Source organism: Myotis daubentonii, chromosome X, assembly GCF_963259705.1.
Source record: "Myotis daubentonii chromosome X, mMyoDau2.1, whole genome shotgun sequence".
NCBI lineage: Eukaryota > Metazoa > Chordata > Mammalia > Chiroptera > Vespertilionidae > Myotis > Myotis daubentonii.
The window spans coordinates 135,741,470-135,766,196 of NC_081861.1; the positions used below are offsets into that span (position 1 = coordinate 135,741,470).

A 24,727-nucleotide genomic window follows, 5' to 3' on the forward strand; every position below is an offset into this window, starting at 1 on the left:
TGGAAATTAAGGACAACGGAGCTGAGTTACATACAAGACAAGGCAGGTGCTATACTCCAGGCTAGTATGGGACCAGCATCCTGTCCATCGAGTTAGGATTTTCTAAAACATCCCGACAGGCGAGTGACTGAAATATCAATCACTGGATATGGTGAGGCCGGTGAGAGACTACGGTGAGGATCAGAAGGGGAACCTGAGAGACCGTCAGCTGGCCCCCGAGCAGCCCGGAGTGCAGCAACAGGACAGCTAAGAGCTGCACCAACGGCCAGTGACCACCTTCTAGTCCTGCCACCAAGCGACACAAAATCAAAGGAGAGGGGGACAAAGGCCGTCACGAAAAAGGCACAAAGGGAAACAAGACAGAAGGAGAAGTTAAGAGCCAAGAAGTGACCTGACTGTTCTTTGCACTAAAGAAAGAGGACAAGGCCAGACTGCCAACTCTCTCCTGGCTCCTTCCAACAAGACGGGCTCGGCTTTATTTAGGACCTCAAAAATAACATCTCACAGAACGGGAAGCGTCACATTACACAACGAAGTAGAGCTGTAAAATCTCAAACAAGTCAGGCAAGGCTTTCTTTAGATCACCCAAAATAAGGTTCTACAGAAAAGGAACTGCAAGCAAATGTCTAGCTGCCCCCTTTCTTTGGCCTTCAATAGCAATTCCTTCTAAAATCTTCGGGGACTACTTGGCAGTTTCCGAGCAAAACGAAAATTTATTTGAGTTGCTCAGTTATCATCTAAGAAGAAGTTTGCAAAAACCATTTTGCTTAGTGCTAACGAAGAACTAAAAACTGGGGTTATTGCTAATAATGCCAATTCCTACTGAAACAGCCTGACCTGCGCGCATTTCTCCTAACATCTCACTAGGGACACGGCTGCGCTCTTCGGCCGCCCCAGGTGGCGCGTGCAGTGGCTGGGGTCAGATGTTGCAGGCTGTTCAGGCATCAAAAAAGTACTACTTAAGAGAAATAACTACAGGATGTAATAACTCAAAGAACTGGGCCCGCCTTGGTAGTGCCCCCCTAGGGTGGGCATAGCCTCTCCCACCGGCTCCCCAGCTCTCCCCTGGGGAGCAAGAGCACAGAGCGCTGCAGAGAAGCTATTCTTGCAGAGCCATGGCTGCTAGTACATGGCCCTGGGGTTCTTAGTGCTGTAGTGCGCCTCACAGGCGGCGACATAGGCAGACTCTGGGAAGAAGTCGTCATGGTACTCTGCTAAAAACCTGCAAGGAGAAAAGAAGCCCGTCAGAGAAAGGCAAGCATCCCATGATCTCCCTCGTCTGTGGCATCTAATGAACCAAATACACGGGTGAACGGAGTGGATCCAGAGACAGGGAACAGGGTGTGCAATCTCGGAGGGAAGGCGGGGACGGGTGGGTGGGTGGGAGGTGATCAACCAAAGACCTTGTATGCATCTATGCATAACCCATGGACACAGACAATAGGGTGGCCTGGGGGGGAGGGCAAGGGGGTGGGAGGGAGGAGGAGGAAAAAAGCGACATACAGTGGGGCCTTGACTTACGAGTGTCCTGACCAACGAGTTTTTCGAGATACGAACCGTCTCTCGGCCGAATTTTTGCTTTGAGTTGCGAGCTAAAATTCGGGTTACGAGCCAGCCTCAGATACCCCACCGCTAGTTGGCACAGCGAACGTCACAGTGAACGCCACAACATCAGCCCAGCATCACGTGTCTCACTCGTTCACAATTGATTTGATATACGAGTAATCTGAGTTACGAGCTCGGTCACGGAACAAATTAAACTCGTAAGTCAAGGTCCCACTGTATGTAATACTTTCAACAAGAAAGATAAATTTTTTAAAAAAATATATTTTATTGATTTATTACAGAGAGGAAGGGAGAGGGATAGAAAGTTAGAAACATCGATGAGAGAGAAACATCGATCAGCTGCCTCCTGCACACCCTCCCACTGGGAATGTGCCTGCAACTAAGGTACATGCCCTTGACCGGAATCGAACCTGGGACCTTTCAGTCCGCAGGCCGATGCTCCATCCACTGAGCCAAACTGGTCAGGGCAAGATAAAATTAAAAAAAAAAAAAAAAAAAACTGGAAAAAGAAGAAATGGCCCCAGTGATTACCGAAGGGCTTACATACCAGCAAGGGAAATCTTAACTTCTGACCACTCTGTCATGTCACTCTGTTTTGGTATTAGGAAGAAAAATTAATATAATCTTGATTTCTGTATCCTGTACTGATTCCTTTCACTGCACACATGCAGCGTCTACATTAATTATTACTTCATCACAATCCTTTCACTGTCAAGTGTGCAAATCGAAGCAGAACCTACACCCCACTAGGTGGCAGCCTTGATTACGTAAACACTTTCGTGCAAAAAGGCCTCAGTGACTATGTCATTTTCCTGTTTTAAAAACAAACTCTGAAAAATAAATGATAAACTCAGCAAGTGTCACTGGAGAAATTCACAACGCTCCCAGGGGCTCAGCTACACCGACACTGAACGGTACCACGAGTACAGAGGTCTTTGTGTCCAAAATTGCCTCGCCGGAAGTGTTCCGGTTCCAGCTTCCAGAACCAAAACATAAGCAAGACCGACTGGCGTCTGGCAGGGACGTTACAATGCGGCCATTCAAGAGTCTGTAATACACAGATGCTACCCTGCAGCGTCCCACACTTCCCCGCGGAGGGCTAAAACGCACTCACATGGGTCATATTAACTAGGAAGCTAAGGAGCTTCATGCTTGTCTCCCGGCCTCCTCCCTTCTGTCCACTACCTTCCTCAGTAAAAACCGAGCCAGAATTCATTCAAGAGTGGACGTTTTCTCCTCTGACTGTATCCTTTTTACAGCAATTACTAGTAACGAGTCCACTGATTCTCTAGTTGATGCCTTTGGATACATTTTCAAAACCAATTACTATATTTATTTGTAAATCTATCTAAATGACTTCCTAAAATCCTAATTTCTATTTTGGATTGGGCACACTTCAAAATTAGCAGTCTGTGTTATGCTAACTTGTAGCTATCTCTTCATAGTTGGTTGGCATTATTTGATTTCAGCTTATAAAAGTGTTTGTTTCTTTATCTTCGCCCAAGGATATGTTTATTGATTTTGAGAGAGAGAGAAAAGGGTGGGGGGAGGGAGGGAGAGAGAAAATCAACGTGAGAAACATTCATCAGTTGCCTCCCCTACTCTCCCCAACCGGGGATTGAACCTGAAACCTGGGTAGGTGCCCTGACTAGGAATCGAACCCACAACCTTTTGGTGTATGGGACAATGCTCCCACCGACTGAGCCACCCAGCCAGGGCTCAGCTTACAAACTTTTTATGCCAAATGGAATTGTGGGCTTGTCTGAAGGGAGGCTGGAAGGGAAGAGGATGATTTTGAAACTTGTTTATAGTAAAATGTTACCAAGTCTATTTTCACTCAGGGATACTTTATTCAAAATGCCTACATGAAAGTATCTTTTCAAAACTCCAAGACCCAGTTCTCTGGCTGGAGTGCTCTCCACTCTGTGGTGCATGATTAGCTCTTGCAGGCTGGGCCTGACTGCAAGGAAAAGGCCCCGCCTTAAAGAGAAGGAAGAAACAAAGTCAGGTGGAGAGGACAAGCTGGGTGAGCAGCCTTGACTGCCAAGGAGAGGGACTGGCCAACAGGCATCTGGGTGGGGGAGCCAGAGAGAGCTGGACCACAGCGTGGTGGGGGCAAGGGGAGTAGAGGTGGAGTAAACGGTCCTATGATATGCTAAAATGACTGGCTCTATCAGGTGAAGGAAAGAATGGCTTTCTCTGAATTCACAAAAGAGGATCAAGCTACAAAATAATTAAGTTCAACACAACACTTGCAAAAAAGGAAATGCACAATATCAGTGTCAACAATAGTCATTTATCTTAACTTGAAACCCCCAAATCCTGTCGTTGATTATATTTAAGTTAATGTACTTGCAAAGAAGAGTCTAATACTTAAGGTACTCCTGAGTAAAAACTATAAAATTAATTTTTTTAAAACTATAAAATTAAGTTATCAATCTTAATCACTTCTACTGTAGAAATCAACTTTTTAAAAATATATATATTTTTTCATTTATTTCAGAGAGAAAGGGAGAGGGACAGAAAGACAGAAACGTCAACCATGAGAGAGAATCACTGATCGGCTACCTCCTGCATGCCCCACACTGGGGATTGAGCCCTGACCCGCCTGGAATCAAACCATGACCTCCTGGTTTATAGGTTGATGCTCAACCACTGAGCCACACCGGCTGGGCAAAATCAACTTTCTTTTCCCGAGGTTACCCAACTGGATTCTTCTAGTAACACCAAAAATTTTACCTCCGTACAATGAGCACCCTTGATTTAGAAAGCAGATAAATTATGGACCAAGGAAATAGCTAGAACCCCCTCTATTACAGTTACAGTTAGAACTAACTATACTTAGGTAATACCGCTACTACTTAAAATATCAGAGCTAGCTTCCACATGTGCTAAGGAGAAATTCAGAAAAGTCAGATGAAAGGCAGTAGAGGTAGCTTTTGCCAAAGTAATAAAAATACCTCAGAAAGAGATCAAAGTGCTTCAGTAAAGCCTTCAGGTTCTTCTCAGAAAAGGCCATCTTTCCAAGGATTTCTGGAAGTTTCACTGCATTGAAAAGAGAAGCAAAACCATTTACCACGGGCAGCATCTGGCAACGGGTAGGACACACCCAAGGACCGTCTGGGTCTGTTTACCCTTTTTTTTAAAAATATATATATTTTATTGATTTTTTACAGAGAGGAAGGGAGAGGGATAGAGAGTTTGAAACATCGATGAGAGAGAAACATCGATCAGCCGCCTCCTGCACATGCCCCACCGGGGATGTGCCCGCAACCCAGGTACATGCCCTTGACCGGAATCGAACTTGGGACCCTTCAGTCCGCAGGCCGACGCTCTAGCCACTGAGCCAAACCGGTTAGGGCTGTTTACCCTTATTTGATCGGAAATGAACATCCATGTTATCAAACAAAACTAAGAACTCTGCATGAACACAAAGACACAGCAATAGTACAAATATTACAAATATAATTTTTAGGAAATTTAAGATTTATGAAGGGCCTTTTTTTTAAGAGGTTCCCTTTCAGCAATTTTTCTTAGACCCCAACATTACCACAAGATGTACATAAGCTAACAAGTGTGTTAAAGCAAAAAAAAAAAAAAGGGAGGGGGGGAGAAAACAGGGACCAGGATTTCTTACCAAACAATCGCAGCAAGTGTTGTGCCCCATAAATGTAAGAGGGCGGAGGTGGCTGGTCGCCCGGAGGGTAACTCTCGGGTACAAGTTTCCAGGAGAGGACCTGGGAAAGGCACAGATGGAACGCTTTGTTACTGCATCTTACCACTCCATTAGCAACAGTCATAACATCCGGAATCCAGGCAAATACCCGTGTGCTTTGCCATTCTGTGCCCGATCACGTGTCACACCCCCACCCCCCACCCCCAACTTGCCGGCCCTCTGGCACCTCAGGAGTTGCTCCACAGCTGGACCAGCAAAGGGAGGAAATAGTGACTATTTCCTGACAATGTGGAAGTCCTGAAGGTAGCCCTCCGACTTCCCCATGGAGCTCAGGACATAGGAGAGTATAATGTGTTTTTATGCTGAAGAGGGTCGAGCTACAAAATAATTAAGTTCAACATAACACTTGCAAAAAGAAAGAAATGCACAATATAAAATATTGTGTTTTATTATTATGTAAATACATAGGGAAAAATATTAACATTCGTTTTTTTTAGTGGTGGAATTATATAAATACATAGGGAAAAATATTAACATTCGTTTTTTTTAGTGGTGGAATTATATAAATACATAGGGAAAAATATTAAGAAGTATATACCGAAATGTTAACGTTCGCTTTTTTTTAGTGGTGGAATTATAATATAGGGGTCATGAGAAGATAAACATGTATGTTTTCCATATAGATTATATACTAGCATACATATTATATTTTTCTACTATAATTTTTCAAAACCTTTTTGCCTTTTAAATCAATCACAGGAGGGTCCAACTTCCTTGGCAACATGGAGACACTTCTAATCATCTGAAAATTATGATAATAAATTAAGTAGAGGAAAAAAATATGTCACTATCCAAATAAATATCAGCTTATAAAAATAAATAAAACTGTGGAAGAGAAGAATTAAAATTAGATTAGGGAACTATTTGATTTCCTAATTTTTCAACAGCTACTACCTATACATTAGCTGTAACTATTTAGGTCATTTTGTGCCTTTCCTTTATTAAAAATACTGCTGTAGATTGGAACCAAGATGGCGGCATAGGTTAACGCCGGAGTTTGCTGCTTTGAACAACTACTTCAAAAGTGAAACTAAAACACGGAACGGACATCACCCAGAACCACAGGAACGCTGGCTGAGTGGAAGTCCTACAACTAGGAGGAAAGAGAAACGCATACGGACACTCAGAGGAGGCGCAGTGCTGAAGTCAAATTCTGAAGTGCGGAGTGCGCGGAGCGGGCTGGCGGCGGAGGGCGCGGTTGTTGTTTTCAATCGGGAGGGAGTCGCAGACTCTGAGCTCCAGATACAGGCGAGTCTTTAGGGACCCAGGCTCAAACGGGAGAAGCAGGACTGTCTGGCTTCAGTCAGAGCGAGTGCAGCTTTCTCACTGAGCTTTGCAGCGGGTGCTGGGACTCAGAGAGGCAGAGCCCCTGGGGACAGGACTGAGAGCCGCCATAACTGCTCTCTCCGGCCCACCCTGTTGATCCTGTGCGACCCGCCCCGCCCAAGCCCTGCACAGAGGCATTTGCCGGATAGCCTCAGGCAAAGGCTAGATTAGCACCTCCCTAGAGGACAGAAGTTCTCTCACTGCTGACACAGCTGATTCTCATAGCCACTTGGCCTGGAGGTAAAACCCTCCCTGGAATTAGCTACAGCAATCAAGATTTATCTATAAGACTGCGAACAAAGACCACTAGGGGGTGCACCAAGGAAGCATAACAAAATGCGGAGACAAAGAAACAGGACAAAATTGTCAATGGAAGAAATAGAGTTCAGAACCACACTTTTAAGGTCTCTCAAGAACTGTTTAGAAGCTGCCGATAAACTTAATGAGATCTACACGAAAACTAATAAGACCCTCGATCTTATATTGGGGAACCAACTAGAAATTAAGCACACACGGTCTGAAATAACGAATATTAAACAGACGCCCGACAGCAGACCAGAGGAGCGCAAGAATCAAGTCAATGATTTGAATTGCGAGGAAGCAAAAAACATCCAACGGGAAAAGCAAAATGAAAAAAGAATCCAAAAATGCGAGGATAGTGTGAGGCGCCTCTGGGACAGCTTCAAGCGTACCAACATCAGAATTATAGGGGTGCCAGAAGATGAGAGAGAGCAAGATATTGAAAACCTATTTGAAGAAATAATGACAGAAAACTTCCCCCACCTGGTGAAAGAAATGGACTTACAGGTCCAAGAAGCTCGGAGAACCCCAAACAAAAGGAATCCAAAGAGGACCACACCAAGACACATCATAATTAAAATGCCAAGAGCAAAAGATAAAGAGAGAATCTTAAAAACAGCAAGAGAAAGTAACTCAGTTACCTACAAGGGAATACCCATACGACTGTCAGCTGATTTCTCAACAGAAACTTTGCAGGCCAGAAGGGAGTGGCAAGAAATATTCAAAGTGATGAATACCAAGAACCTACAACCAAGATTACTTTATCCAGCAAAGCTATCATTCAGAATTGAAGGTCAGATAAAGAGCTTCACAGATAAGGAAAAGCTAAAGGAGTTCATCACCACCAAACCAGGATTATATGAAATGCTGAAAGGTATCCTTTAAGAAGAGGAAGAGGAAGAAAAAGGTAAAGATACAAATTATGAACAACAAATATGCATCTATCAACAAGTGAATCTAAGAATCAAGTGAATAAATAATCTGATGAACAGAATGAACTGTTGATTATAATAGAATCAGGGACATAGAAAGGGAATGGACTGACTATTCTTGGGGGGGAAAGGGGTGTGGGAGATGTGGGAAGAGACTGGACAAAAATCGTGCACCTATGGATGAGGACAGTGGGTGGGGAGTGAGGGCGGAGGGTGGGGTGGGAACTGGGAGGAGGGGAGTTATGGGGGGGGGAAAAAAAAGGAACAAATGTAATAATCTGAACAATAAAGATTTAAATTAAAAAAAAATACTGCTGTATTCGAGAATAAAGCAGTAAAAAAAAACACCAAGGATGTTTTGAGTAATATTACTATTGTTCCAAAATCCCGGAATTGCTGCTGTTACATTCACTTCGGAAGCTAATTTGACCCTCTGAATCAAGTGAAAATAGATGTTAACCTTGAAAATACCTACACTTTGACCCTTTAAGGCAAGTTTGCTGACCCTCCATCACCAAATGTCCTCTGCCTGGTACAGTCAAGCTGCCCCCAGACACGGAAAGAAGGGAATCCTGCCCCCCAGGTGACATTCACAGAATAGCCTGCGGGCCTGAGACATCTCCTGAATCCTGGAGACACTCACTACCTACATCAGTTAAGTGGCCTTAAAAATCGAGTTTTAGCCCTGGCTGGTTTGGCTCAGTGGAGAGAACGTCAGCCTGCGGACTGGAGTGTCCCAGGTTCGATTCCGGTCAGGGCACATGCCCAGGTTGCGGGATCGATCCCCAGTTTCTATCTCTCCCTCTCTTTTCCTCCTTGAAATCAATAAAAAAATATATAGATTAAAAAAAAGAGAGTTTTAGAATGAAGCTACCCGGGGCTGGGTGGGTGGGAAGAGATCAATCAAAGACCTTGTATGCATATGTGCATAACCCAAGGACACAGACAATTGGGTGGTGAAGGCCTGGGGCAGGGGGCAGGGGCGGGCTAGAAAGGGGACACATGTAATACTTTCAACAATAAAGATTTAAAAAAATAAAATGAAGTTTTATTTTTAACGGAACCCCAGTGTAAGGTAAGAATATGAGGTCATTTAGGTCAAGTGCCTGGCATAATGCTGACACACAGCACGCCCTCAAAGGGATGGCTATTAATATTATTAAGGATGGATTTTATATTTTTAAATGGTTGGGGAAGTAGCAAAAAAAAACAAAAACAATGTCTCATCACACATGGAAATGATCTGATATTCAAATTTGTGTGCGTATTAAAGTCTTATTGGAGACAGCACACTCATTCATGTATACAGTGTCTATGGCTACTTTTGGAGTTGGGCAGTCTTGTCAGACACTGTGTGGCCAAAGCTTAAAATATTTACTCTCTGGCCTTTTGCAGAGAAAGTGTCCCGACGCCTATTCTATAAAATGAAAATAAGGAGGTCCTCTGATGGCGTCAGTTCATTACAATGTTGCTGAGATGCGTAGGGACTGAACTCGTGTGTGTATCCATTGGCCTGTGGCAAAACTTGTTTCATTGTATGTTGTTCTGCTTAAAGTCCAAGCACCTACTCATGACCCTGAGTGAGGACTCGCTATACTCATGTTTCAGTACTAACAGTTTCTTAAGATAAAAGCTAAATGTAAGTGTAACAATGTTCTCGTTTTCGAAACCAAGAACACATTGTTATATATCATCTGAACGACCCTGTTCACGTCCACAGCAACAGAGCGCCTCTGAGGAAACCGGATTTCCTGCTACAGGACTGAAGCAACCGCGAAAGGCTCGCCGGGGGAGGGCGAGCGGCAAACACGCACTCTCTACCTCATTGATCTCATTAGTCCTTCTGCCCTCGAAGCTGGCGAACACCGCGCTGCCTTCCTTGCTGGGGGTCACGGGAACAGGTGAGGAGGATCTGCTATGCACAGGTGTTTCTTCGGAAGGAACAGATGTTAGTTATTCACTGAGAAATCGCATGGCTGGGGAGGAAAAACAGCTGGAAGACATTACAGACTCGTCTCTAACAATAAGACCCTCCTATGACAACACAGCACCTAGAATAGTGGTTGGCAAACTGTGGCTCGCGAGCCACATGCGGCTCTTTGGCCCCTTGAGTGTGGCTCTTCCACAAAATACCACGTGCGGGCGTGCACGTACAGTGCGGTTGAAACTTTGTGGCCCAAGCGCAGAAGTCGGTATTTTGTGGAAGAGCCACACTCAAGGGGCCAAAGAGCCACATGTGGCTCGTGAGCCGCAGTTGGCCGACCCCTGACCTAGAATATTATTTGGCAAAAAAAAAAAAAGAAGAAAAAGAAAAGGACTCAAGTATTAACAGAAGCTATAGCACGATGAACCTTGAAAACTTGCTGCTGAGTGAAAGGAGCCACAGACAGAAGGCCACACTTTGTCTGACTCAGTGGGTCACCGGTCGTGCCCAGAGGCAGATCCGTAGGGGCAGCAACCAAGTGGCGGGTGCCCAGCATCAGAGGAGGGAATGGGGAGTGACTGCCAACTGACTGGCGACCCAGAGCTAACCCAAGGGCACCAAGCACCCAGCTACAGCCAGCATGTCCAACTCGGGCAGCGGGCGCCCCTGCCCTGCCTCCCGCAGGCCTCCGGCAGGGGCGCGCCGGTGCCCAGGAGGGGACCTACTCTTCTCCAGGTGCAGGAACAGCTTGGGCATGCTGGCCGACGTGTCCTGCTGCCGGCGCTTGGGCTGCGGCGACGCGCTGCTCTCGGACAGCCGGTCGCTGTTGGCCGAGTGGCGCGTGGAGCGCCGCAGGGACTGCAGGGCCTCGGGCTCCGCCTTGCGCCGCTTGGGGGTGGCGGGCTCCCCGGTCTGGCTCTCCGTGGACTGCGGGGTGGACGGATTCAACAGAGGCGGGCTCGGAGAGAGCTCCTCCTGGCTCCTAGGGAAGGAAGGGCACGGTGTCGTGCGCCCCGGCGTGGGGAACCTTGGCAGAACCTACGTAATGCCTGACAGCCTCAAATGTGTGGCAGCACACGGTGCCCGGGGGACACTGGGGACCTGGAGGTTCGGAGTAGGGCAGGGGACAGGCCTCTCCCCTAGGCGACAGCAACAGGAAAGGAAGGCAGGCTGAGAGAAGACATCACGAGGCAGCGAGAGAGCCAGGAGCCACGAAGGGAGGAGGGATGAAGGGAATGGTGGCCGCGCAGAGCACAGCGTGGCCAGGGGAAGCTGGGGGTCCCTCGGCGGGGATGAGCAGGCAGGAGGGGACGGACGAGTGGCCATCGCGAGACAGACCACGCAGGAGAGGCTCGAGGGAGCAGCAGCAGCGTGTGCGGATGGGAGGGACGGTAGGCCGGGGGCCTTTGGTTTCCCTCCAGGGAGACGTGGGCGCACTTGGTCAGCGACGGGGCGCACGCGGTGACACAGCCCCGCAGAAGGGAGGGAACCTTGACTTGAAGGCCACAGGTGGCTGGCCCTCCACAACCTCCCCACGGAACAGTAACTGCTCCAGGAGTCCCACAACCAGCAAGCGAGGGAGCTACGCTCAGACCCCCATCTCCAACCCCTCGGGCCGTGCTCCCCTCACTCCGCTGTTTTGGGGAAGGGGGCGAGCCACTCAACACCCAACCAGTCTCCATGCTGAGACTTACCTACTGGTGCTGGTGGCACTTTCCTTAATGGGAAGAAAAAATTTGGACGAAGTCACCTTTTTATACTGAACTTGTTCGTATGGGTACAGCAAAAGCAACGGGAGAGTATAATCAAAGGTTATTCTCAATCCGTCCACCATCTCCTTGCAAAGGTCAACGCTGGAAGGATGAAAAGGAAGCGCTCAGAGATGCAAGACACAGAACTTGCCCAACAGTCACAATGAGGTTGTACGTTTTTAATAAGGCAGAGTTTAATTTTAATTTTTATTTGTTTAAATATATTTTATTGATTTTTTACAGAGAGGAAGGGAGAGGGACAGAGAGTTAGAAACATCCATCAGCTGCCTCCTGCACACTCCCTACTGGGGATGTGCCCTCAACTAAGGTACATGCCCTTGACCAGGATCGAACCTGGGACCCTTGAGTCTGCAGGCCAATGCTCTATCCACTGAGCCAAACCGGTCAGGGCAAAGGCAGAGTTTTAAACACTGTATATTACACCCACACACCTGAGGAATAAAATGAATCTAGATGCCAATAACAACCAAGAATTAAGTAGGAGCAGTGGGCTTATGACAGAAAGTGCAGGGAGTCTGTAGAGATTTTAACTTACAACACTGAACACACGCGTGCGCTCAGTGCCCCACAGGGGCGGGCCCATGAATGCCTCCCCCCTGAACACTCTACTTGTCCAACTCCACTCCATCCGGCTGAGACGCGTGCGCCGAGGCAGACCCCGGGGCCAGTTACTCAGGCCAGAATGAAGGCCTGTTTGTAAACAAGCTTTGATCAAATCCTCCCTGCCCCTTCTGGTGCTTCTCACGGAACAAAGTTACCTTCCGAAATGAGATCACTGCACAAACTGGTCCTGGTGTTGCATCCAGACCAGATGCAGTTATTGAACATTTAAAAACAAAAAAAAGAACATTTTGATACTAAATTGCATATTAAGTGACATGTTAAACGAATTCATAATAGTGAAATGGAGACAGTGTTATCTCTTCTAAATAACAGTCACTTCTCTGATACACAAAAAGAGAACCATACCATGCCAGCCCCCTCTCCCACTCACTTCTTTTCTGCTGGGATGTAATTCACATTCATGCTGGCTTGGGCCATAGCGTGATGATGCCGGGGCCGCTCAGTGGCAGAAAAGGCTGCATTGATCGCGAAATGCTTCACATACGATTCCAAGATCGTGATGATGTTGGTCTGGCACGGAAGTTTCACTAACTGTCAACAGAAACAGACCCAGCTGCCGCACACATCCCACCGGATCGGCCACCTACTCCCGTGGTCGGCAAACGGCGGCTCGCGAGCCACATGCGGCTCTTTGGCCCCTTGAGTGAGGCTCTTCCACAAGATACCGACTTCTGCGCATGGGCCACAAAGTTTCAATTGCAGTGGATGCGCGCCCGCACGTGGTATTTTGTGGAAGAGCCATACTCAAGGGGCAAAGAGCCGCATGTGGCTCGAGAGCCGCAGTTTGCCAACCACTGACCTACTCCAACCAACAGTGGTCTTGTCTGCATCGCTTTGCAAACCCCAAACGAAAGCCTACTCAGTGTGAAAAGCAGCTTTTGAAATAAATACTTTGAAGCTCTAGGATGGTTTTTGTGTACAGATCATAGCACCCTGTACATTACAGCATTAATTTTTTAAATGACTGCGGGCAGCGAGTCTCATGTTAGCCATTAGAATCACCTGGGGAGCCTCGCAGACTAGCTCCACAGCCGCCCCCACCCCAGAGCCCATGTGCGCTTACCCTCTGAGTGCCAGTCCAGGAATCAGGTCTTTGCAAAGCTCCCAGAGGGTTCACCTGGGTAGCCAGGCTGGGCAAGACCGTGCACAATCAGCAGCAGGGCGCTACCATCAGATAACTTTGAAACCTGACTCGGTTCACCCCTTACCATGGAAGTCTCATCGCCCCAGGGTTCTCAAGGATTGGACTCTGGGATTACGTTCTATCCGACGCCCATGCGTACCCGTTTCCTCCTGTTGATGTAGTAGCAATCGTCCTCCAACTTCTTCTTCAGAACGTCGGGGATGTCTATAGTGATTGCTCTTTCGTCCATCGCCCTTTTCCGGCGCGGCTCCAGTTGTCCCTTCTGCGACATTAAAATTCCGTATTTTTAAAATGTCTTAAAACAGGAGGAGAGACCATGTCCAGAGGACGAACACTTGAAAGACTCTATGATACAAAGCCAGTTAATCCTCCACCGTTACCCCAGTAATGATACGTGTTCTGATGAAAAGTGCATTAAAGGCCACATTCACTCGTTTTAGGACACTAACCGCATTGCAAATGCTTTCTTGTCTCCCCATTTCATTTCACAAGTAGGACTGAAGGCAGGCAGGAGATGCTAAACTGATACACAGCATTTAGAAATAGTCACCATTGTAACAATAAGGTTCCAATGTCACTGAAAAGTAACAGGTCACTATGACTTGTGCAAATACTTTATGGCTGTAAAGAGCCACTGAGAGGGTCATCCGGTGACTATACACGAGTTACTTTCCCTTAAATATGAAGTGCGACTTTAGAATATGTGGTTAAAAATGTATTTTTACCAAATGATTCACGACTGGAGAGTTCTACCACTAAAATCAACACCAAAGAGTTTTCACAATGAAACCTTTACCACTTCAGTCTTTTCTTCAATGTCACTTTCTTCACTTATTGCTCCATCCTTTTCTTCACTGCTGTCACCAGAGGAAGTGCTTACAGCTAGGTGAGACACAAACACCAAGCAAGCCTGGGTTAGCCACTTCCCCAGCTCTTCCAGGTCCTTAGGGTGGGATGTGTCCTACTGCCGGTATCCACAAACTGCAGTCCTACATATATTTTAAATGCTGAATGCAAACATCGTACCTTTCAGAATGGAAATTTATTTGGAAAAACATAACACCGATTTCAATGAATGCAAAACACACCCAAGAAAATGATCTGAGCCCTAGCCGGTTTGGCTCAGTGGATAGAGTGTCAGCCTGCGGTGGACTGAAGGGTCCCGGGTTTGATTCCGGGTCAGGGCAGGATGCCCCGGCTGCGGCTCAATCCCCAGTAGGGGGCATGCAGGAGGCAGCCGATCCATGATTCTCTATCATCATTGATGTTTCTATCTTTCTCCCTCTCTGAAATCAATAAAAATATATTTTAAAAAAGAAAAATAAAGACAATGATCTGAAAGTGTTTAGTCATCTAGGATCCCGCGGTTACCTGCTGCGTTGGAAAGTGAGGCGCAGGCCCAGACCCAGGCCCAGGAGGTACCATAAGAATGGACTCCTGAGGGATGAGTATAGACACTGGCCGAGAAGGCAGCGATCAGAAGCATATCTGATGAGGATGAATTATGAACTTAACGACTGCTAACTTACTTGTCAAAATTGAAAGGGGCAAATATCATATGTAATGAGCTAAAAACCTTTCCCTGTGTAATTTCAATGATTCCTCCTGCTCAGTCCTACAGTATAAAAGAAGTAGGTTCTTTTATTATTATTTTTTAAATATATTTTTATTGACTTCAGAGAGGAAGGGAGAGGGAGAGAGAGAAACATCAACGAAGAGAGAGAATCATGGGTTGGCTGCCTCCTGCACGCCTCCTACAGGGGATGGAGCCTGCAACCAGGGCATGTGCCCTGACCAGGAATCAAACCGTGACCTCCTGGTTCATAGGTCGGCGCTCACCACTGAGCCATGCTGGCCGGGCGGTAAAAGTTCATGTAACCAGAGAAAATAACAAAATAACTCAGGCCACTCACAGTTTTCATCACTTTTATCTTTTTCCTCAACGGGGAGGCTTTTTAAGACAGAATCGACACCAGGCAATCGGCAGCGCTTCTTTTTTCTTCCTGTGCTTCTGGAAAACAAACAAACAAATAAAACACGACTGAAATAAATTTTGATGTTGACTGATAAGGGTCTCAAGGTAAAAAAACAAGATAGAACAACAAAGATTCTTAAGCACCCGACAAATAATGAAGCTGTAGAACATAAATGGGGATCTCCACTTCAGATTATTACATATATACATCTCCTTGGAAAACACAGCAGTTATTTACAATACAACACAGACACTCTTTGCTAACACATTTTTAGTAAGTCCAATTGCATAATAAGCCATGCTTGTCATATGTTTACTTTTATAGCCTAAAAATTCTACACATTAAGAGAAAATGCATTTGTCAGGATTGTTGTATTCTCACAGGCGAGCTACAGCTTTTCTTGCCAGTTTCCGCTGTAATCTCCGATTTTCGTCAGTATCTCGCAGGACATGATCTTCAGCTGCCCACCTATCCCAGCTACAAAACAAACAAAAAAGGATAGAAAATTCAGTATTTTAATTCGCTATAAAACAAATGCCCAACAGCACCTCACAGGAAGTGTCCCAGAATTACTGACATTTTGGAAAACGATTTAAATATTTTAAAGCCACAAAAAATGCAAATAAACTGAAAAAGGAACTCACTGAGCCATAGAAGCAACTGGGGCTTCCAGAATTACCCATAGAGAACTCAAATATAATCAACTTAAAAGTTATCATTCTTCTGCATAGGCAAAGTTTGATTTCAAAAAGCAAAAACTGCACATGAAACTTTTCTACAAGTGTTTCTAAAACTTAACAAAACCCCAGGTTCCTGTGCTGCAAAGATGAGCAATTTTCAGTCAGGTTTAACAAATACACTCACCTTCTGTTCCAACCATTAAAATGGATTAGATATTCTGGAATCTTTCTGCCTTTTTCGTCTTTCCCAACAATAACATCCACAATCTGAAACCAGAAAATATTGTCCACAAATGACTGAATATACACAACACCGGAAGCTAGATCAGGAAAACTAGATCATAGACCTTTTTTGAAAAGAAAAGGAAGTATTCGCTCCTTTTTTAGACCGCGAGCTGTGCTGAAACATTTTTCCTTTCAATTCCATTTTTTTCCTGACTGGATGCCTCAAAAAAGGAAACATCCCTGCAAACTCCCCGTGATTGGTCTCTGAGTGTGGGACTGGGTGCGTCTTTTAAAGCCATTGGCCAGCCAACTGTCAGTAAAGAAGAGTCCTGGCCAGACAAGAGAGCTGCAGCCCTCAGACCTCTGGGAGTTGTAGTCTCTCCAGCGCCACTGTGTCCCGAGCCCCAGCCCTTTCAGCGGTGGCCCCAGGGGGAACATCTGGGGCAAATGATGGGGCGTGTCACCCAGGGGATACTCATGGTGCGGAAGGAGGAGGGAAATCAGAGACAAGGGTTTCGGGGGCGGAACCCTAAAATATAACTCACAAAGTCCCAGCGCTGCTCGGACGCACCTGGGACCCCGGGCCAACCCCACCACCAGACTGCGATGCCCACGCCCTCTCGCCGCCTAGACCTGAGGGGCTACAGATGGGGCTCAGTCCCCCGCGAGCCCCCTGATGAGCAGGGGGTGCGACCTGGAGATTGAAAACATAAAGGCCCTGAGGGAAGGTAACACTGGGTCAACCTAGCCCTTGGACCCTACGGGAGGGTCCCAAGCACGACTGAGGCCCCGGGACAATGACTTCGCGAGTCGACAGGCAGCGCTGTGGCTTAGGACCTGGGTCGGTCGGTGTCTGTGTCACAGGGGAGCCCACGAGGCGCTCCGCGTAGGACGAAAGGACTTAAGGCGCCATTCCGTGAGCGGTCTCCTGGACACACAGCCCAAGCTGCGGTCACGTACGCAAATCGACGCACGGCGAAAACCTCGCGAAACCTCGCGACCTTTCAGGCCGCGCGTGCGCAGTCCCGTACGCCGGCCGGAAGCGGAAGCACTCCTGCCCCGAGTCCCCAGCGCGGCGCCCGCGAGCTCCCCCTGCCTTCCGCGCGGTGCCGCGCAGGCCCAGGTGTCACAGGCAGGGAGCACCCAGGCCCGGCCGCTTCCCCTTCTCCCCGCCGCCATCCGCACCCGCACCCACACCGCATCCCGCCCCGGGGTCCCCGACCCGCGCCTCCTCCCTGTCCCTCCGCGGCGGCACCTTGGCATCGTACAGCACTCGCGCCTTGGTGGGGTCAGGCTCGAAGCACAGGACTTTCTCCCCTGAGTGGAATTTAAATTTCATGCCCTCGCTCGCGCTCATTTGCTCATCGTGGCGGAGGGCGAGGCTCCGGGGCGGGAGGAGCGCGCGCGGTGGGGGACAAGGGGGGGCGGGGAGGTGGTGCACTGCGGCGGGGGGTGGGAGGGAGGGAGCGGGGAATGGCGGAGGCTGCGGCCGCCCCGCCCTCGGTCCCGCCTCTGCCCGCCCCGAGTCGCCGCTGGACCTCGAAATCGCGGGTCGCGCGCTCCGTCCCCACCCCCGCCCACCCTCCGCGAGCCCCCGCGAGTCCTCCCCGGGCCCGGGCCGGCTGCGATCGGAGAAGGCCGGCCGCAGCCCAGGTCTGCCCGCGGAGCAGCCTCTCCGCCCTCGTGGGAAAGGCAGCTGACGCGGGCTGCTCCCACGATGTCATCGCGCCGCGCGCGCTCTGTGGCGGGAGTGTGGGAAGTTCCTGGGAGACAGCGGCCTGGGGTGGAGCTGGCGTGGGGAGGCCGGCCGGCGGCTGCCCTCCAGGCCCTGGCCGCGCCCGCCACCTCTGCGGAGCTGCGCGTCGCCACATCTGGCTCCGGGAGGAGGACCGGGGGCCCGAGTCGGGTCCAGATGGGCAGTGGCTTTGGGCCGAGCGGGGGGAGGGGTGGCGAAGGGTGGGGAGGGAGTGCATCAAGCGCCAAGGCCAACCTGGGCCAGGCCCAGCAGGTGGCAGGCCTGGGGCCCGCAGTGACAGCGGCGAGCCGTGGCCCTGAGTCATGAGTCTACCAGGCCGCTAACATCTTCAGTCGCGACTTCCAGCATGGCTTCCCAACCCCCACCTCTCAAAGTTGCTCCCTCAGGGCCTGCCTTCTCCAACACGTTGAGAACCCTAAGGGTGGGACATACTACATGGCTGGTATGGCAAGTGCCTACACTGAGGGGTCAGGAGGGACTTGATGAACGAATGACAAACGCGGGGACGGGGGGTGGGGGGGGTGGGGAGGCGGCTTGAAGGGCAAACTTCCAGAGACCGAAAAGACCGGGTGCTGTTTTTTTGTGGCGCCTTTTTTTTTTTTTTTTTTTTTTTTAATTTCCCCCTTCCCTTCTGTTCAGGAATAGGAAGTTTGTTTCTGGGCAGTGCAGTTACTGGATTAAGACCCGGCTGGGACCAGCTTTGAGGCTCTGAGGTCGTAGTGAACTGCCAGTTCTCCACATTCTGGGCTCTGTTCTTTTTTTTTTTTTTTTTTAATATGTTTTATTGATTTTTTACAGAGAGGAAGGGAGAAGGACAGAGAGTTAAAAACGACGAGAGAGAGAAACATGGATCAGCTGCCTCCTGCACATCCCCTACTGGGGACGTGCCAAGGTACATGCCTTTGACCGGAATCAAACCTGGGACCCTTCAGTCCGCAGGCCGACGCTCCATCCACTGAGCCAAACCGGTTAGGGAGGAGCTCTGTTCTTGCCTCCAGAAATGGGCACTGGCCTCCCCACCACTGGCTTTCCGGTACACATCCTTCACCTCTCAGGTTGCACATGGCCACGAGGAAAGTCCGCAAGCTTCCCTAGATGAGTCATATACCCCCCAGCGACCCCTCCCAGTTCTCTATCCATTTATTGCATTGACTTACTGCTCAGCAGCAAGTTTTCCTTTGCAAAATGCCCTCTCTCAGATGCTCAGCTCCTTGAAGCGGGCAGGGCAGGTCTGGGGAACACCTTCAGTTCCTCATTGCCTACCCCTAGCACACAATAAATATGTAATGAATGAACAGACTCCAGATTTATGAAATAGGATCCACAAAACTCAGTAACCAATTGGATGTGAAGTGGGAGAGAGAAGGGATTTGGGGGACATAATGAGTTGGGTGAGTGATAAGTCCATTGGCCAGAAGAAGGGCTAATGGAGGAGGGAGAGGTTGGGGGAAGACAGCCACATAATACAGCGGAGAAGCCAGAACTGGAACCATAATTCCTCCTCAGGTTGTGGTTTTTCAGGGTTGAGATCATGGTGAGGTTCCCCATACAGGACAGGGAGCGTTCTGGGGCACAAGTCATTGCATGTTATAGCTGAAACATTAGCCTTTTTCTTTTTCTGGCTGGTGAATGGAGATTTCCTCTTCAGACTACCCTTTCAGGCAAGACTTTCAGTGGTTCTCAACCTTCTGGCCCTTTAAATACAGTTCCTCATGTGGTGACCCACGCATCAAATTATTTTCGTTGCGACTTCATCACTGTCATGTTGCTACTGTGATGAATCATCATGTAAATATCTGATCTGCAAGATGGTCTTAGGCGACCCCTGTGAAAGGGTTGTTCGACCGCCAAAGGGGTCGCGACCCACAGGTTGAGAACCGCTGCTTTAGATGCTTTCTTTTGTTCCTCTCCATTTTCACCCCTTCGTATGTCCTTGACTCAAGGACCTAGAGCAAAGCCTTTGCCCTTGTCCCCTAAAAAGCCCAAGAATGCAGAAGCCTTCGGGACCGTAAAAGCGACAAATCCCATCAGTGGCAGCCTCCCTTGCAGCCCTCCTCCAGATCAGCAGCCACTAGAGGGCTCCAGCTCTAATGCGGGTGGAGCCTTCTTTTTCCTCTTGGGCGTAGAGGTAAAACACACGGGGTGGGCTCTGGCACGGAGTCCCACACTTGTCACTTCCTAGTTTTGTTACCGAACTCAAGGGGTTCAGTGTTCAAGAACGAGGCGTTGTTGTCACAAAGTAGTTTTATTTATTTGTAGCAAGTAAAGGAGACAGAGATTCCCATGCAAGGCTCTGCCTCCCTGAATTGTTTCCCTGCAGTTGGCTACATGTATCCAGTTGAGTACCCGTCAAGCTCATCCTGTGTACTGCTGCATCTGCCAGACACTGTGCTACATTTTAACATTTAGATTCACAGTGGTTCTCAACCTTCTGGCCCTTTAACTATAGTTCCTCATGTTGTGAGCCAACCATAAAATTATTTTCGTTGCTACTTCGTAACTGTCATGTTGCTACTGTTAGTAATCGTCATGTAAATATCTGATCTGCAGGATGGTCTTAGGCGGCCCCTGTGAAAAGGTCGTTCGACCGCCAAAGGGGTCGCGACCCACAGGTTGAGAACCGCTGCTTTAGAAGAACAATATTTGGCAATAACATTTAGAACTGCCCGGACCGTGAGATCCTGTCCCATCTAATAGCTTGTGACCTTGGATTAGTCTCTCGGTGAGGCGGTTTTCTGACATTTATATTTTTATTTTTAAATAGTTATTATTTTTTTTAAATTCAGAGTGAGAGGAAGAGAGGGAGGGAGGAAGAAACACTGATGCAAAAGAGAAATATGGATCAGCTGCCCCCCTCTTGCACCCCAACCAGGGTGGAGCCGGCAACGTGGACATGTGCCCTGACCCAGAATCAAACCCAAGCCCCTTCAGTGCACAGGTCGACACCCAACCAACTGAGCCACACGGGCCAGAGCCAGTTTTCTTTCCTGGGGTTGTGTTAAGAAGAGACCCTTGCCCTGACTGGTTTGGCTCAGTGGATAGAGCATCGGCCTGTGGACTGAAAGGTCCCGGGTTTGATTCCGGTCAAGGGCATGTACCTTGGTTGCGGGCACATCCCCAGTGGGGGGTGTGCAGGAGTCAGCCAATCAATGTTTCTCTCTCATCGATGTTTCTAGCTCTCTATTCTTCTCCCTTCCTCTCTGTAAAAAATCAATAAAATATATTAAAAAAAAAAGAGAGAGAGAAGAGACCAGTCTATGCAGTGCACATGCGTTTGCGTAGTGCCTGGCAGAACACAAGTGCTGGGTAAAGGCTGGCGATTAATGTTCCTCAACCATTTCTCCTTGCCCGCCATTCATTCAACAAATATTTATTGAGCCTCCGTGTGCTGGATGCTAGACACACACAGAACACATGAGCCCGGGCCTCCAAGAGCACACATTTCAGGAAAAGCGAGCCTGCTGTGCGCTCTGATGGAGCTGGTGTCCTGGAGAGCAGACAGGTGCCTAGGTCTCTGGGAGGAGGGACAGTGTCAGAAAAGCTCCAAGAGGAAGTTGCACTTTTAAATAGTTTTAAGTTTTTAAAAATATTTTTTTATTGATTTCAGAGAGGACGAGAGATGGAGAGAGAGAGAAACATCAATGATGAGAGAGAGTCATTGATCGGCTGCCTCCTGCACGCCCCACACTGGGAATCGAGCCCGCAACCTGGGCATGTGCCCTGACTGGGAACCAAACCCGTGACCTCCAGGTTCATAGGCCAATGCTCAACCACTGAGCCACACCAGCCGGGCAATATTTTTAATTTTTTAAAAATATATTTGTATTGATTTCAGAGAGGAAGGGAGAGGGAGAGAGAGAGAAACATCAGTGATGAGAGAGAATCATTGATTGGCTGCCGCCTGCACGCCCCCTATTAGGGGTCGAGCCTGCAACCTGGGCATGTGCCCTTGACCGGAATGGAACCCAGAACACCTCAGTCCGCAGGCCGGGGCTCTATCCACTGAGCAAACTGGCTAGGGTGGCTTTTTTGAATTAATTTCATAATCCCATCCTCTCATACACAATTGAATGACTAAAAATTTGGTATCAGCGCTGCTCTGTCACCAGCCGACTTAAGCTGCTCTTGCCTCATTGTGAAACTGATGGGCTATGACGTCAGGGCCGTAGCAGAGTTGTCTTTGCTGTTCACCTCGTCATTCATCTTGTTTCTATGTCTCCAGGCTCATTGAGCCCATCTGACGGGCTGCTGGCTGCAGACCTTACACAGCATCTTCCGCTGTCTTTCTTGCTGACACATTCTGTAGGAGATCAAGTGAGCTTACCCCTGACTGTTGGTAAACGTAGGTAGAATACAAGTATTGGGTTTAATGCTTCTTTTTTAAAAAAATATATTTTATTGATTTTTTACAGAGAGGAAGGGAGAGGGATAGAGAGTTAGAAACATCGATGAGAGAGAAACATCAATCAGCTGCGTCCTGCACACCCCCTACTGGGGATGTGCCCGCAACCAAGGTACATGCCCTTGACCGGAATCGAACCTGGGACCCTTAAGTCTGCAGGCCGATGCTCTATCCACTGAGCCAAACCGGTTAGGGCAATGCTTCTTTTAATGAAAATGACAAACTTACACTAGCTGTTATTTACTGAAGATAATCCCAAGATGCAGCGCGGCGCCCAGAGAAGGCCACGGGAGGAAAGACAGTTCCCCGGAGAGCTGGCAGCCGGCAGCAGGGCCCTGGCTGCGAACTGAGAGCAGCCCACGTGCCCGCCCAGCCACATCCAGCCACGAATGGGGTGCCACCCGCTTTCTATCCAGCGGTCTTGGGGGGCCCTCCCCTGACGGTGGCCAAGCCAAGTTCAAGGACACCACGAGAAGGCGCCCGCTGCCCTGGGAGGGAAGGATCCCTGGCCGGTGCTGTGTCCGGCCCCTCTGGCCCTGGGAGGTGGGCACCGTGACATCCCCCCTCTCTGGCCAGGCCCCTGGCAGAGGCCGGAGCGAGCGACTGGGGCCCGAGTCCTTGTCCCCCGCTGGCTCCGGCCGGTGGGCCCAGGATGCCGGCTCCGGAGTGAGTGGGGTCCCAGCGGGTCCCGTCCGGGTCCCCTGGAGCTGTGCAGACGGCGCAGTCATGGGCCCTCTGCCCTTGAGAGGGAGCGCCTGGCCCGGCCCCGTGTTCTCTAGGCCCCTGGGAAACGGGCGAGGTGATCTAAGACGGTTAACAGTTCTCCACCGCCAGTCAACGTGGTCTTTGGTGAGGTTAGGCTACTGCAAGCATGTCAAACTCACAGCCCGCGGGCCGCATGCAGCACACAATGAATATTTTTGCGGCCCAGCCAATATAACGGTATGTAAGAAATGTTTTAATAAAAATCTCATAACTTGATTTTTACAGTATCCTGTTATGCATTATTATTATTATTATTATTAAATATATTTTATTGATTTTTTACACAGAGGAAGGGAGAGGAATAGAGAGTTAGAAACATCGATGAGTGAGAAACATTGATCAGCTGCCTCCTGCACGCCCTCTACCGGGGATGTGCCTGCAACCAAAGTACATGCCCTTGACCAGAATCGAACCTGGGACCCTTCAGTCCGCAGGCCGACGCTCTATCCACTGAGCCAAACCGGTTAGGGCTGTTATGCATCATTATTAATAACAAACTACAATGTTCACTAATGACTGATGACTATCATCGTGTTGCATTCATTTCCCTTACGTGCCTTACACGCAGGCGCACCATTTCTCTCCACTAATACCAGCAGCGAATACTTTAGCAGCCGATGGCCACGTCCTTAGTCCTGGACTGACTTGTTTGCTGCCAGCAACAGGAAATACTTTGCTTTTAGAGAAGAAAAATAGGCTTATTAATTTGCGCAGTTACTCAGTGTCTGGTAAGCTCAAGAAAAAAATAATCATTTTATTAAAATGTTATTATTTTATGTTAATGATGACTCATTTATTTCAGCCCTTTGTACTCAGCATGTCTCTATGGAAATAAAACCTGTGTTTCTATGAAAATGGAAGCTTTTGTGTGCCGGGCCGGCACAGCCATAGCATACTCAGCCCCAGGGCGCCTTATGTGCCAGCCAGCTCAGCCAGGTTCAGTGAGCCTGAGAGGGGGCAGTGAAGGATGGAGAAAAGACAGACAAGAGAAGAAAGCTGGGTCTGGGTGGGACGCTGTCCTCTCTGGTGGAGAGCTAGTGACAGCGCCACGGACTACAAGCCGTGTCTTTATTTTATAGCAGATGCCACGAGGCAAAGTCAGGGCGTGGTCAAGATGTTTACAGCATTCTGGTGGGTTCCGACCCTACTCAACTACATGCACCTGAACTCTGTCAAGCCCACACCACTCAGGCACGTGGGCCACGTGTTCGGACCATAGGTTCAAGCTCACAACTACAGCTGTTGGCTATAATTGTGACGGGAGGGCTCTGCCCTCCAATCTGGGACTTGCACGTGGCCATGAGAGGCCTGTGCCCTCTCCTCAGTCCAAGGCTTGAACCTGACCAAACACTAGCCGCTCTCCACACTTTTGTTTTTTTGCGGCCCACATAAACTTAAACCTTGTTTATTTGGCCCATGTTAGCCTTTGAATTTGACATGCTTGGTCTACTTGTTCAACCTTTTTTCCCCTTCTAATATATTTTTATTGATTTCAGAGAGGAAGGGAGAGGGAGAACGAGAAACATCATTGATGAGAGAGAATCATGGATCGGCTGCCTCCTGCAGGCCCCACACTAGGGTTCAAGACTGCAACCCGGG

At 48.7% G+C, this 24,727-nt stretch overlaps 1 protein-coding gene across 2 annotated transcripts; it reads right to left on the reverse strand.

Moving 5' to 3' along the window:
* Positions 1-443: 443 nt before the first annotated feature.
* On the reverse strand, positions 444-17,626 carry MSL3 (MSL complex subunit 3). 2 transcript variants are annotated; one of them, XM_059680298.1, is made up of 13 exons: positions 17,461-17,626; positions 16,165-16,247; positions 15,682-15,777; positions 15,238-15,335; positions 14,121-14,206; positions 13,464-13,586; positions 12,551-12,711; positions 11,479-11,637; positions 10,510-10,766; positions 9,682-9,791; positions 5,204-5,303; positions 4,527-4,611; positions 444-1,222 (listed from the first exon to the last, which is right to left on the reverse strand). In XM_059680298.1, the coding sequence occupies exons 1-13, from the start codon at positions 17,560-17,562 to the stop codon at positions 1,123-1,125; spliced, it is 1,560 nt and encodes a 519-aa protein (XP_059536281.1). In that variant the 5' UTR covers positions 17,563-17,626; the 3' UTR covers positions 444-1,122. The 2 variants fall into 2 exon arrangements, with proteins under 2 accessions (XP_059536281.1, XP_059536282.1); XM_059680299.1 differs by lacking the exons at positions 14,121-14,206; positions 16,165-16,247; positions 17,461-17,626 and having other exon boundaries at positions 15,682-15,720.
* Between the last annotated feature and the right edge of the window lie 7,101 nt (positions 17,627-24,727).

What these genes read in the sequence shown, in the direction of transcription:
- MSL3 (XM_059680298.1), bottom strand. Translation starts at nt 17,562, where the DNA reads ATGAGCGCGAGCGAGGGCATGAAATTTAAATTCCACTCAGGGGAGAAA. An exon ending in TACATCCCAGCAGAAAAGAA is followed by an intron (nt 11,638 to 12,550) that starts GTGAGTGGGAGA and finishes TCATCCTTCCAG; the next exon opens with CGTTGACCTTTGCAAGGAGA. An exon ending in AGTGCCACCAGCACCAGTAG is followed by an intron (nt 10,767 to 11,478) that starts GTAAGTCTCAGC and finishes TTCCTTCCCTAG; the next exon opens with GAGCCAGGAGGAGCTCTCTC.